The 15,417-nt window shown below is 36.4% G+C and overlaps 1 protein-coding gene across 6 annotated transcripts in view; it reads left to right on the top strand.

The window, feature by feature from the left end:
• Nucleotides 1-9,404, top strand: part of Nrip1 (nuclear receptor interacting protein 1) — an 84,979-nt gene extending 75,575 nt beyond the window's left edge. For all 6 annotated transcript variants that reach the window (XM_015478651.2, XM_048803517.1, XM_048803520.1 and 3 more), the window contains one exon: nt 2,140-9,404. In XM_015478651.2, the coding sequence (XP_015334137.1) occupies nt 2,482-5,955 (3,474 nt within the window). In that variant the 5' untranslated portion in view covers nt 2,140-2,481 and the 3' untranslated portion in view covers nt 5,956-9,404. The remainder of the gene's footprint in view (nt 1-2,139) is intronic.
• Nucleotides 9,405-15,417: the final 6,013 nt, after the last annotated feature.

The following is a 15,417-nucleotide window of genomic DNA, read 5'->3' as shown; positions in this document are numbered from 1 at the left end:
AAAGATTTTTATGGTTATAATTTAAAACTAATAAAAGGATTTAGTTTGTAATTTTCATATTGTTAAGTAGTTAGAGATGAATTATCAGGGTTTCTTTGGACCTTGATATTTTAAGAATTTTTAAAAAGAACATTTCTAACTGGTAGGAAAGATCATAATATGTGAATTATTTTCTTTTGAAAAATTGTAGTGAATGTTTTTAATAGAATAAAACATTGTATCTTGTTATTACCATATATGTCAGAACATTTTATAATTTGGAGGAACTTTATGGAATTTTAGTGGTCTTATTTTTCTTATCTCTTTAAGCCATTTTACTTTTTTGGGAATCAGTCCATCACTTATTTCCAAGTGCCCTAAAACAGACAAAAGTAATTGAAGTGTCTACAAAGATGGCATAATAGTGAAATAAGTCCTCACTATGATGCCATCTTCAGTGTTCTTTTTGCATATTTTACAATGCTGCATCAACTTTCAAGAATGTAAAAATAATATGGAGGTAAAGTCTGAATTTTGTTTTTATTAAATACAATTGAGTATTCACAATTTTTCATTTTTTGTCCAGAATGTTAGAGAATAAACTTGACATGGGGAGCTGTTTCAAACAGAAGGTGAATGCAAAGAGACTAATAGCACTGTAGACATGAATGATGACACTGCCATTGACTTGTATAAGCAGCATAGCTAGGTGTTATCTTCATATGACAGTATCCTAAATGGATTTTCTCCAATTCAAGAATTAGTGAGAGAACAGGATAGGGTTTTTTTTTGTTTGTCTGTTTGTTTGTTTGTTGGGTTTTTGGTTTTGTTTTGTTTTGGTTTTGTACCAGGATTGAACCCAGGGGTACTTAACCACTGAGCCACATCCCCAGCCCTTTTTATATTTTATTTAGGAACAGGGTCTCACTAAGTTGCTTAGGGCCTTGCCAAGTTCCTGTGGCTGGCTTTGAACTCATGATCCTCCTGCCTCAGACTCCCCAGTTGCTGGGATTATAGATGTGTGCCACCATGCCCAACCCTGATTGCCCTTTTTAACTTGAATGATGTATGAAATTATTATTTCATCCTTTATGTTGAATACCCAAATTTAAGTGAATCTGTTCATAAGTACAAGTACTGACAGCAGGTGTAAAGAAGATTGTAAAGAGAGAGGTGATATGGAAACAAAATAGTTCTTGGATCTATCACTGTAATTGATGTTCATAAATCTAAAAGTGAAAAATATTTGGCAATTACAGAACAAAGAAGTCTATCCTCTCTTCAATGTAAATTATGATCTCATTTTCAAAAGTAACGTATTTTGAATTTCAAAAGTATAAAAATAAGAAACAGAAAAGCTAGACGCTTTTTGTTATTAAAAATTGGAACAAAATTATGGGGTTGTATAAATAATTATGTAAGTTATTTATAAATAATTATGTAAATTATTTGTACATTGACTTAAGTATTAAGAAACTATCTGTTGGGCCCAGATATTCACTGGTTATGTCTGAATGAGCTTCTTAAGAATCACTCTCTTTAATATTAAAGTCATGGTAAATACTATAAGTATTTAAACTTGTGATTATATTATAATGTTCATGTATATGATTAAGACTGTCATAAGTGCACAGGCCCACAAAATAATCTTCAACTTCTTAATGCTTCCTTCTTTTTTTCTGTTTTTGAAAAATTCTAAAAATTAGTTATTCATTGTCTGGTGTGTTTGGGGAATAATGTCAGAAGTGAATGTGTTCTGTTGGCCTCAGCCACTCATCAGACTTATCAGATGAGTCCATATCACATACATCTCTTTCTTTTCCAGCACATTTGCTTTTGTTTCTTCCTAAGTGCATAGTAATGTAAGGACACTAATTCTAGCTCCCTAATGGAGGTATAAAATTTTAAAGGAAACTTAGCATTCATATTACTTTGCAGAAAGGTGCATATGAAAAATCAAAATCTTGGCAGACTTTAGAAGACAGTTATAAAACACTGAAGCATTAATTACTAAAGAAGCAACTATAATGCATATATGTGCATATTATATAGGTATATGTGTACATATAAACTTGTAAATGCTATATTCTTTTCTTATAGGTATTATAGCATGACCTTGTCTTTGCCTCTACTTAATGATTTTTATTTTTATTTTCTTAGACTACTGATATTTGCATTTAATGAAGAACAAAAGATGAAGATGGAAAAGCAATATATTCACTAAGAATTGTCTGCTTGCTTGCTACTACAGACCTGTGTATTGAGGAATTCTGCTTCTTAGAAGTTGATCAACTCTGGAGAGACTGCATTGGAATTTACCTGCCTTTTATCTTGTCATTGCCAGAAGAAATCTTGGTCAGAATGTAACAGTACCTCTCTACCTGATTGCTATGGAAGGTGATAAACTGATACTCACTTATTAAAGTTGAATCTCACTCACCTACAGAAAATCATCCTTTAAAGTAAATAGAAACCAAGCCCTTGTGAACACTTCTATTGAACATGACTCATGGAGAAGAGCTTGGCTCTGATGTGCATCAGGATTCTATTGTTTTAACTTACCTAGAAGGATTACTAATGCATCAGGCTGCAGGGGGATCAGGTACTGCCGTTGACAAAAAGTCTGCTGGGCACAATGAAGAAGATCAGAACTTTAACATTTCTGGCAGTGCATTTCCCACCTGTCAAAGTAATGGTCCAGTTGTCAATACACACACATACCAGGGATCTGGCATGCTGCATCTCAAAAAAGCCAGACTGTTGCAGTCTTCTGAGGACTGGAATGCAGCAAAGCGGAAGAGGCTGTCTGATTCCATCGTAAATTTAAACGTAAAGAAGGAAGCTTTGCTAGCTGGCATGGTTGACAATGTGCCTAAAGGCAAACAGGACAGCACATTACTGGCCTCTTTGCTTCAGTCATTCAGCTCGAGGCTGCAGACTGTTGCCCTGTCACAACAAATTAGGCAGAGCCTCAAGGAGCAAGGATATGCCCTCAGTCATGATTCTTTAAAAGTAGAGAAGGATTTAAGGTGCTATGGTGTTGCATCAAGTCACTTAAAAACTTTATTGAAAAAAAGTAAAGCTAAAGATCAAAAGCCAGATACCAATCTTCCTGATGTAACTAAAAACCTCATCAGAGACAGGTTTGTAGAGTCGCCTCATCATATTGGACAGAGTGGAACAAAGGTCATGGGTGAGCCCTTGTCATGTGCAGCAAGATTACAGGCTGTTGCAAGCATGGTGGAAAAAAGAGCTAGTCCTGCCACCTCACCTAAACCTAGCGTTGCCTGCAGTCAATTAGCATTACTCCTCTCCAGTGAAGCCCACCTGCAGCAGTATTCTCGGGAACATGCTTTAAAAACACAAAATGCAAATCAAGCAGCAAGCGAAAGACTTGCTGCTATGGCCAGATTACAAGAGAATGGCCAGAAGGATGTAGGCAGTTTCCAGATCTCAAAAGGAATGTCAAGCCATCTCAATGGTCAGGCACGAACATCAAGCAAATTAGTGGCTAGCAAAAGTAATGCTACAACATTTCAAAATCCAACTGGCGTTGTTCCTTCTTCTCCCAAAACTCCAGGCTATAAGAACTCACTGGAAAGAAACAACATAAAACAAGCTGCTAACAATAGTTTGCTTTTACATCTTCTTAAAAGCCAGACCATACCTAAGCCAATGAATGGACATAATCAGAATGAGAGGGGAAGCATGTTTGAGGATGGGAGTACTCCCACAACTATTGATGAGTATTCAGACAACAATCCTAGTTTTACAGATGACAGCAGCGGTGATGAAAGTTCTTATTCCAACTGTGTTCCCATAGACTTGTCTTGCAAACACCGCATTGAAAAACCAGAATCGGACCAGCCTGTTTCTCTTGATAATTTAACTCAGTCCTTGCTAAACACTTGGGATCCGAAAGTCCCTGATGTAGACGTCAAAGAGGATCATGATACCTCAAATAATTCTAAGCTAAATTCACACCAGAAAGTAACACTTCTTCAATTGCTACTTGGCCATAAAAATGAAGAAAATGTAGAAAAAATCACCAGCCCTCAGGGAGTACACAGTGATGTGACAAAGTTCAATACTCAGAATTATACAAGGACTTCTGTAATAGAAAGCCCCAGTACAAACAGGACTACTCCAGTGAGTACTCCACCATTATTTACATCGGCCAAAGCAGAGTCTCCCATCAATCTTTCTCAACACTCTCTGGTCATCAAATGGAATTCTCCACCATATGCCTGCAGTACTCAGTCTGAAAAGATGGCAAATACTACATCTAACCACTTGATGGACCTTACAAAAAGCAAAGAATCACAAGGAGAGAAACCAGCTCAAAATGAAGGTGCGCAAAATTCTGCAACTTTTAGTGCCAGTAAACTATTACAGAATTTGGCACAGTGTGGAATGCAGTCTTCCGTGGCAGCGGAAGAGCAGAGACCCAGCAAACAGTTGTTAAGTGTAAACACAGATAAACCTGTGGGTATAATTGATAGATTAAATAGCCCTTTGCTGTCAAATAAAACAAATACAGTTGAGGAAAATATAGCATTCAGTAATCAACCAGCAGTTTCGGAACCAGGACTTTCTGGTTCTGAAATAGAAAATCTGCTAGAAAGACGTACTGTTCTCCAGTTGCTTCTGGGAAATCCCAACAAAGGTAAGAGTGAAAAGAAAGAAAAAATTCCTGTAAGAGATGAAAGTACTCAGGAACATACAGAGAGAGCTTTAAGTGAACAGATATTGATGGTGAAAATAAAATCTGAGCCTTGTGATGACTTACATATTCATAATACAAATGTGCACTTGAGCCATGATGCGAAGAGCAGCCCATTCTTAGGTATGAATCCCACCACGCAGAGAAGCGCAGCTGCCTTACCAATGTCTGAGGACTTTAAATCAGAACCTGTTTCACCTCAGGATTTTTCCTTCTCAAAGAATGGTCTGTTAAGCCGATTGCTGAGACAGAATCAAGAGGGTTATCTGGCAGATGATCTGGACAAGAGTCACAGAAATAGTGAACTGACACCACTAGAATCAAAGAATCTTTGCATGGTCCCTAAGAAAAGGAAGCTTTATACTGAGCCATTAGAAAGTCCATTTAAAAAGATGAAAAATAACATTGTTGATGCTGCAAATAATCACAGTGCTCCAGAAGTACTTTATGGATCCTTGCTTAACCAGGAGGAGCTGAAATTTAGCAGAAATGATCTTGAATTTAAATATCCTGCTGGTCATGGTTCAGCCAACGAAAGTGAACATAGGAGTTGGGCCAGAGAGAGTAAAAGCTTCAATGTTCTGAAACAGCTGCTTCTCTCAGAAAACTGTGTTCGAGACTTGTCCCCACACAGGAGTAACTCTGTTGTTGACAGTAAAAAGAAAGGACACAAAAACAATGTGACCAATAGCAAACCTGAATTTAGCCTTTCTTCTTTAAATGGACTGATGTACAGTTCCTCTCAGCCCAACAGTTGCATGGACAACAGGACATTTTCATACCCAGGAATGGTAAAATCTCCTGTGAGCCCTCCTTTCCCTGAGCACTTGGGCTGTGTGGGGTCTAGACCAGAATCTGGGCTTTTGAATGGGTGTTCCATGCCCAGTGAGAAGGGACCCATTAAGTGGGTTATCACAGATGTGGATAAGAATGAATATGAAAAAGACTCTCCAAGACTGACCAAAACTAACCCAATACTGTATTACATGCTCCAGAAAGGAGGCAATTCTGTTACCAGCCGAGAAACACAGGACAAGGACATATGGAGGGAACCTTCGTCTGCCGAAAGTGTCTCACAGGTTACAATCAAAGAAGAGTTACTTCCTGCTGCAGAAACTAAAGCTTCTTTCTTTAATTTAAGAAGCCCTTACAATAGCCATATGGGAAATAATGCTTCTCACCCACACAGTGCAAATGGAGAGGTGTACGGACTTCTGGGAAATGTGGTAACAATAAAAAAGGAATCAGAATAAAATGAACCTGCCATCAAGCTTTGGATCTTTTTAAAACTACTTAGTATGAACTTGAGATCTGTATAAATAAGAGCATGATTTGAGAAAAGCATGGTATAATTGAAACTTTTTTTCATTTTGAAAAGTATTGGTTACTGGTGATGTTTAAATATGCATACTAATTTTTGCTTAACATTAGATGTCATGAGGAAGCTATTGAACTAGCAAACTGGTAACACTTCTGTATGCACCAGATAACAACTGTGAGTAGCCTATGAATGAAATTCTTTTATAATCATAAATAAGAGGCATACATTAAAATGTAAAATTCCATCCACAGTGGATTAATGCATTTTGCTGCCTTTTGCCTTCATTAGGGTACTTTATTTTGCATTTCAGAAGTCAGCTTGCATAACACATGTTTTTAAAGTTCAAACTCTTTAAAGGGTAATTATTAAATAAAAAAATAGTGATGATTCACATCTCATATCCAATTCAAAAATAAGTCAGAAAAAATATGCTTAACATTTTTCACTTTTTGCTAAAAAACGTATTTATTTTTAAACACTTAGAAAGGGTTTTGTGTCTGCCCCCACCCAGACCTTTTCAATATACATTTCTTTAAACCTTGTACTATTTAGTAAAAATTGATTAAAATTAGGGAAGTTTGATAGATCCTTTAAAAAAAAAAAGGCAGATTTCCATTTTTTGTATTTTAACTACTTTACTAAATAAATACTCCTTTTACAGAATTAGGAAAGTTAACATTTATCTTCAGGTGGTTTACTGAATAGTTGACTATTTAAACATTTTTTTTAACAGAAGCAAAAAATGGCTTTTCTTTGGACAATTTTCGCCATCTCTTGTAAAAGTTGATTCTCACCATTTCTGTGGTACCTGTGAGTCTTATGACCAGGATTTCTTAAAGCTGGACTCAGAACACCTGCATTAGAATCATCTAGAGCACTTGTTTTAAAATGCAGATCCATAGGCAGCATCTTGGACCTACAAAACAAGGATCTCTGCTGAGTGGACTTGGGATCTTCCATCTGCATCTTAACATGCTCCTTAGATGTTTGAGAACCATTGCTGATGACTTTTCTCAGAACATGAGTCTGTAAAGAAACTATCTGATGCCTATATTTTCCCCAGTAGTCATATGTCAACTCAAAATTTGCAATATTGTAGTTCCTATATTGCCGTTATGTCTTTGGAAATCGGGTTCAGAATACTTTTTATGACACAAAAATTGGGTGGAGGGGACAACTTTCATATCTGGCTCAACATCTCAGGAAAATCTATTATTTATGTGTTCTAATGAGTAACATCTACTTAATTAGCCTTAGGGATGGAATAACAGGGCCACTTACCAAACTCAGGTGATTCCAGGATGATTTGAAAACTTCTCCTGAATACATCCTTATCTTCTATTAAAATCATTGTCCTAAGAACAGTGCTGACAAAGATTAAAACATTTAGTTCAAACCCAAGAAAGGAACTAAACTCAGATTGACTTATTAGCAAAAAAGTACAAAAGGCACATATCCATGAAAATGTATACAATAACTCCATTGGATTTATTTGTTATAAATAGTAATTAAAAGCAGATATCCAAAAGGGTTTTGGAAAGACTTAATATGTAGTTGAGCCAATGGGATGTTAGTCTTAAAACAAGTCTTATTTTTTTTTAAGTTCAGTTTTCATAATCCACAGTTCATTCACCAGGTAATATTTTTTGTTTTCAGTTGTGAGCCAGGTTAGCAACTAACCCATCAAAAATTACTGTATAAAAACTATTAATTAGAAGGAAATGTATTTGAACTTGTTCTACTTGAAATTGTTTCTAAAATTTTTGTATTAAAAAGGTTGTTATTTCTTAATATGTTCTAAAATGCTAAAATGATTATTTTTTTTCTCAAAATGATTTGTAAATAGTTACTGGATATGTTATACAGTAATAGGAGCAAATACACTGCATCACAAGGAGATGAAGGCATCTGCTTATTCTGACATGAAGATTCCACTGGCCAGTGAATATAGTTAGTCTATTCCGTATCCGTTCTGTGACAATCTCATTGTCTACACTTAGAAACAAACTTTTCAGCAAGTCATTTTTCTCAGGCATTGTGAAAGGTCTGGAACATTAGGTGTATGTCAGAAAAAAATGTTAATATTCTCTCTTAGTTAGGGAGAATGGACTTTTTACAAGGGAGTGACTTTTAGGTCAGGGACGAGCATCCAGAGCCAGCATTGCTGTATTTTTTGTTTGTTTGTTTGTTAGTTCTTTTGTTTGGTTGGTTGGTTGATGGGTTGGTTGTTTCTATTGTTGTTAACAAAGGAATGAGAATATGTAATACAGAAATAAATATGACTACAAAGAACACTGTTCTGATTTACTAGAGAATGTCCCCCAATTTGAGTTTAGAATGATTTTAAAGAAGAGCAGTAAGAAAGGGCATACATCCATAAATTCAATTTATTTATGCACATATAAATACAAGGATGCACATATACACATTTTCAAGGACTATTTTAGATATCGAGGCAGTTTCTTCCTAATAAAGTCATTTGTGAAAGGGTACTACAGCTCCCGTTGACATCAGTAAGGTAGCATTACCTGTTTATTCTCTACTGCATCTTACAGAAGAGTAAACTGGTGAGAGTATATATTTTATATATATATATATGTAATATGTATATATATATATTGACTTGTTACATGAAGATGTTAAAATTGGTTTTTAAAGGTGATGTAAATAATGATTTCCTTAATGAAAAATACATATTTTGTATTGTTCTAATGCAACAGAAAAGCCTTTTAATCTCTTTGGTTCCTGTATATTCCATGTATAAGTGTAAATATAATCAGACAGGTTTAAAAATTGTGCATGTATGTATACAGTTGCAAGTCTGGACAAATGTATAGAATAAACCTTTTATTTAAGTTGTGATTACCTGCTGCATGAAAAGTGCATGGGGGACCCTGTGCATCTGTGCATTTGGCAAAATGTCTTAACAAGTCAGATCAGATGTTCATCCTAACATGACAGTATTCCATTTCTGGACATGACTTCTGTGGCTTAAGCTTTGTGAAAGAATGTGCTTTGAATCCAAGGGTCTTAAAATTTTTTTTTTTTAATCGAGTCAACCACTTTTCAACATAAAGAATTCACGCAACTACTTTCATGAATTTTTAAATCCCATTGGAAACATAATATTATACCAGGTGTCTGCCAGTGTTTGTTAATACTGGAATACAGGCACATTACCGTTTATGGTAAGAATCTGGGGTTTACACAGCCAGCTTTGATGCAACCTGCTCAGTAATATAATTTGTCATTTTTATTAGAAATTTAATTTCTTCATGTGATGTCATGAAACTGTACATACTGCAGTGTGAATTTTTGTTTTGTTTTTTAATCTTTTAGTGTTTACTCCTGCAGTGAATTTGAATAAATGAGAAAAAAATTCATTGTCTCTGATTTGAAATGATTGTTATTCTGTTGACTTTCTCTGGGTTTTAGCTTTTTCCCTATACAGAAAAGTTCCAGGTCATGAAACTGACAGTAGGTCTTCAAAGATGTTTTGCCCTTTTTAGAAAACTAAGTGGGGAAAAAAGACAGTGACTGGGAGGTTAGGGCATTTAGAAACAGGACAGTTAAAGCACACCTCAAAATGACAATCAGGGGCTGAGGTTGTAGCTCAGTGGCAGAGCACTTGCCTAGCATATGTGAGTCACTGGGTTCGATTATCAGCACCATGTATCAATAAATAAAATAAATGTCCATTGACAACTAAAAAAAAAATTTAAAAAAAGACAATCAGCCTATAGCCTCCCATTATCCGATATCTGAATGATCACTAGATATTTTTAACCAGAAAAGAATTTGTACAATATTTAAAAGTAAAGTTGGTTAGACATACTTTGTTTTAAGATAAGATTTTATCAGACGGCTTTTTATCTAATTTTCATAGTGTACAGTTTTTAAGTAGGAGAAATAGTCTGTAATAGTTTTCCAGAATGAGTGTGTGTGTGTGTGTGCGTGCGCGCGCACGTGCACGCCTGAACATAATACACATATATAAGTAATGGAGACTGTTTTATTTAGGGGGAAAAAAAAAGCCTGTATACGTGCTCTGATAGCTTAGGACCTTAATATAACAAGAGGAAGATGTCCCAAAGATGAGTTCCATTTCCTGGCATTAAAATAGGCCCGTTATAATCCATGCAGGTTTTCTCAGCAGGTTTATGCACATCTAAAATATGATCAAATACACTGGCGCTATGGCTTGGTGGGAAAGCACTTGCCCTACATGTGCAAGGCCCTTGATTTGATCCCTAAGATCTCAAAAAAATAAAATGTCCAAGTAATAGAAATATAGTCCACTGTAATACATTATGAGCATGTTGGAAAATTAGATCCTCCTATATGTACATATGCACCATCAGAATGAGGTGCACGACTATATTTTATTTCTTTATATGATAAGGAAAAATGACAAGTACATCAAGTAATGCATTTCCTGTGAGGGATTTTTAAGGAAAGAATTAGCAGCAATTTTTGACTATAAAAGTGTTATTGACGTTAATATGCAGAAATTTTAAAAATCAAATCAGATAATTCCTCATGCTATGCAGCCCATTAATCCATTGTGGGGATTTCATCAACAAATACTGTCTTCTATCATTTGGGATCAATAGGTTTGAAGTGCTCACTTTTAGGAGTGGTTTACTGCACAAAGTTTTAAGACAAGGTTTCTAACAATTCTTCACCTTTTAAATATTAATATTAATAGCATTAATTTAATACTCCAGTTCTCTTAATGGTTGGTTCAGTAATTTTCATATTTTCAAGATGCCCTCTTTGTGGTAAGTTTAAGACCCCTGCTTTTAAAAAAAATTTTGTATACTCTTGTTGATGGCAGAACAATTGGAAATTAAACCCCACAAATTCTGTTGTACTTTTAGGGGCTGGGGATGTGGCTCAAGTGGTAGCACGCTTGCCTGGCATGCGTGCGGCCCGGGTTTGATCCTCAGCACCACATACAAACAAAGATGTTGTGTCCGCCGAAAACTAAAAAAATAAATATTAAAAAATTCTCTCTCTCCTCTCTCACTCTCTTCAAAAAAAAAAAAAATTCTGTTGTACTTTTAAAGCCATCTCATGCGTGTCTACAATCTTTCTATCAGTAGCTAAAATAGTATAGTTCAATAGAAAGGATTTTTGATCCATTTTAAAGTATTTTTACAGATTCTGTATTGACAAAAAGACCTAGTTTTTTAAGTTATTTTTCCTCTTATTTTGCCAAACTTAATCACCATGGGCTCCAAACTTTGAGAAAAACGTGTACAATCCCTTTGGACCATATGTTTTGCTCATTTTTGCAGAAAAATGATCACCTCTAAGAATGCATGTGGAAAAGGAAGTGCCTGAGATTGTATATTCCCTTAGTTAATTGATAAGATAATACAAGGGGAGTAGTAGGACCATTTTCTTGTAATTAGAAAACTACAATTTCTCCCACAACTGAAGGGCTGCCTCTGTAGCAAATCAAGCTGAAGTCCTTGGCCAGCCATTGGGTGTGCCAGCCAGCCCTACCTGCCATTTTACCTCTACCTTGATCTAGTAAGTTTTCTTACTACCTTGTATTATATCCCCAAGTCTCACCTCTGTAAATGCGTTCAGCTAAACCTTGAGGGAATAAGTGGGAGACATCCTTTTTCCTCTTCGTAACTTTATAATCCCTTTCAAAATCAAAGTGTAATGATAAGCATTTCCTCTGTTCTAAGCTTTGCTCTTCCCTTTTAATTCCCTTTCTTTTGGGGGAATTGTCATCCATTTAAAAGGTATTGAGAGTGCTGGGATTTAAATGTGAATACAACTGGGCCCTTTGGGACTGAAGAAATAATACCAGTGGGAAGAACGCAGCAACTTATCAATAAGCTCTAGATTTCCAGCTAAGGCCTTCCTCCATCTTTTCTCTAATTGGGTGCTTATTACTATTAAACATTTACCCTCACAATCCCATGCCTTTCCTGCCCCACTTCTACAATGAAGTGTTTTTTTAGAGGTATAGTGGTCTTTTCATACATCCATTAGAATCTGGCCATTAATTCACAAAGACAATCATGAAGATCGTCCAACATGAGCATGCAGGGGAGGCTGTGGAACTGCTTCAACCAGCTCTTTCTATTAAGTCAGGTCCACCTGCCAGAGTAGCTGGCTCCCTGAAAGAGAAATTTCTTGCGGTGGTCCACTCTGATGTGTCTATTTCGGGAGTAGAGATGCTCAACAGTGCTTCAAACTTCCGACCTATCTTAGTGTTTTGCTGGAAGGTATGTAATAAGAATATAACAATCACTAGAAATTAGAATTGCTCAAAAAATGGGCAAACCTGAGTCAGAATTGGAGCAATTCCTGCTACTACTTTCCCTTCTGGCCTGGGTAAGTCACAGACATGTGATCTCTTTGGTTTTTACCACCCAATATCTTTGAGTCCTATTCATAATGCTACATTCCTATTGTCTCATAACAGGTTCTTTCACCATAACTGTGTTCTGCTATTACAGATCCCTCTTCTTTCAATCAACATCTTTGGCAATACTAGCCTGTCTTCCCACACCCCATACTTTAACTCATATTCCTTCTATTTGTCTAAGTGTCCTTTTAATTGTCCACTTGCGAATATCCATCCTGTCCAACTACAATATCTGAATTTTAACTTGTCCTAATTTTGAATTCAGTACACATTCCTCCCCCCCAATTTACTTCATGTTCTCTTTGTTGGAAGGTGCATTCATTTCTAAAAATTTTTGGTCCCCAGCAGACTTTATTATGGTAGCCACTATCATCTGTTGCAAATTTCCAGCTCATCTGTGCCTTCACTCAGAGCTTTATCGTACCTCACCTCTGTTCTTGCTCCAGCATCTACTTGGCCCACCTGCCTTTTGTCTCTCTCCTCCCCAATTGTAATAGACACCGTTGCTGGAATAATCATTCTAAAGTACAAGTCTGTCAAATCTGCCTCAAATTCTCCAGTGACTTTTCATTGCTTATGAAATTCACACTCAGATGTCTTTCGAGCCTGTCAAAGTAGTAAAATGTGTAATACTTCTTTTGGAAAACTCTAGGAAATGATTGATCTACACGGAGGAGCTAAAATTATTCTAATTAAAAAAACAACAACACTGATATGTTATTGATGTCTAATTTGAATTCAGGCAGTTAATTCCATGTTCTCCAAGGTCTTCTTGTTCTGCCTGCATGTTCACATTTTCATCTCATTTCCCACCCTCTAATACCCTTCTGTCCATCATCCTCAATCATGCAAATAAGAACCTTTGAATAAGAACTCACTGTTTTTGTGTACACCTGCATTCTTGGCATGGGTGCCTTCAGTCATGCAATGTTCTTTGCCTGAAGTGCCTCCTTCCTTTGCCTTCCCTGTTCCCATTCTTGGCTTAGTAAACTTCTATTCACTTTTAAAATCTGACAGGTATTAACTCTTCAAAGAAGTCCTTCATGGCTCACTGCTAGAGAGCACAGTGCGTTGCTCAGTCCAGAGTTCCATGATGCTTTGTGGAAGTCACTCTTACTACACTCATTAGAATGGCTAACAATTACGGTATTCCTTCTAAAGGCAAAAAGGATGTCTTCTTAATCTCTTTACACTCAAAACCTAGTACATGTCTTGATTCACAGCAGTTTGTAAATGGATGTCCAGAGAATAAAGAAAAGGTGTTGTCTACTCAGTTAAAAAAAAAAAAAAAAAAAATTCCCAACTTCTCCTTGGTCTGTGGAAGGAAACAAAGTAACTTATAAGGTCTGGCTTCATCCATTTTCCAGAAACAAGACCAAATCTCCCCAGCTGCCTCTAGCCTGGGCCTTCAAATCTACCTGGGTTAGCACAGGTATTGTCTCTTGCTTTCTCAAATCTCCTGCAGAAATGCAATTGCTACTTAACATTTCTGATGAGAGGTGCTGGTTCTTGAAAGGGGAATGGGAACTTTGGAGATTTTGTCCATAAATATCTAATTACCTACTGTATCATTCTACAAACAATAGCAAGAACATCTTGCATGATTTGCCCTCAGCAGGCAAATACCAACCTTTCCAACCACCATTGTGCTGAGAGGCTGAAGTTAGAATTCAGGGTCACTCTTGACAGTTGGCTTAGGAATATGTCATGTTTGGCAGTACTGCAGTCTCTCAAATGATCAAGAATCAAATTCAGTTAGAATATACTTTCCTGGTGAGCTTGGTAAAACTCATTTCTTGATCGTAAGACCCTCACCATTGTTAGAAGTTGAAATTAGCATTAGGCTATTTCAGATCCCTAAAGGAAATCTAGGTCCCTGAGGGTATGGAAATCCAAGAAGCCAGTGCCAAATATTAACTAGGTGTCCAGTGTGAGCATTCATTCATTAGAGGGCTTTGAACGTATAACTTACCTACTTTGACCAAATCACCAGGTTTTGGTGATTAAATGGATGTGAAAGTGGAAACTCATCTGTTTTTTATTTGTGGAGCTGGGCTGATAGATATAATTTTCTTTTATTCTGATGCCATAAATTAATCACAATAAACATTTGATATTTAAATTATTACATTTTATTTATCTAGGGAAAAAAACTCATTTCTTTTTTGGGGGGGAAGGATTGAACTCAGGAGCACTCACCCACTGAACCCTATTTTTTATTTTGTATTTTATTTAGAGACAGGGTCTCACTGAGTTGCTTAGTGCCTCGCTTTTGTTGAGGCTGGCTTTGAACTCACGATCTTTCTGTCTCAGCCTCCCGAGCCACTGGGATTACAGGTGTGCACCACCACAACTAGCTAAAATCTCATTTCTTATCCCTATCACCCAAGAGATTGGTTGAAATCACTCTTGTACTCTAAATCTTTTAAAATGGCAATGAAGATTTTAAATCTAGAGCCTTGTCAGGATAAGGAGATTGTTTGACAATGGGGATGAAATAGTGCTTTCCCTAACCAAGTAGTTCTGATAAACATGACTCACTATGATTTCTACCCAGTATAAGGCTATGGGGAAAAAGGAATTTAGGGCCTTGACTTTATCAAAAAGCAGACATTTTTGGTCTGTGGATATAGTTCAGTCGGTAGAGTGCTTGCCTTACATTCTCTTTTTTTATTATTTTTTTTAATTTTATTTTTTTTAATTTTTTATTGTTGGTTGTTCAAAACATTACATAGTTCTTGATATATCATATTTCACACTTTGATTCAAGTGGGTTATGAACTCCCATTTTTACCCCGTATACAAATTGCAGAATCACATCAGTTACACATCCATTGATTTACATATTGCCATACTAGTGTCTGTTGTGTTCTGCTGCCTTTCCTATCCTCTACTATCCCCCCTCCCCTCCCCACCCCTCCCCTCTTCTCTCTCTACCCCCCTCTACTGTCATTCATTTCTCCCCCTTGTATTATTTTCCCCTTTCCCCCTCACTTCCTCTTG

The sequence above is a fragment of the Marmota marmota genome, unplaced genomic scaffold (genome assembly GCF_001458135.2).
Source record: "Marmota marmota marmota unplaced genomic scaffold, marMar, whole genome shotgun sequence".
NCBI lineage: Eukaryota > Metazoa > Chordata > Mammalia > Rodentia > Sciuridae > Marmota > Marmota marmota.
This window is presented reverse-complemented; position numbering and strand designations above follow the sequence as displayed.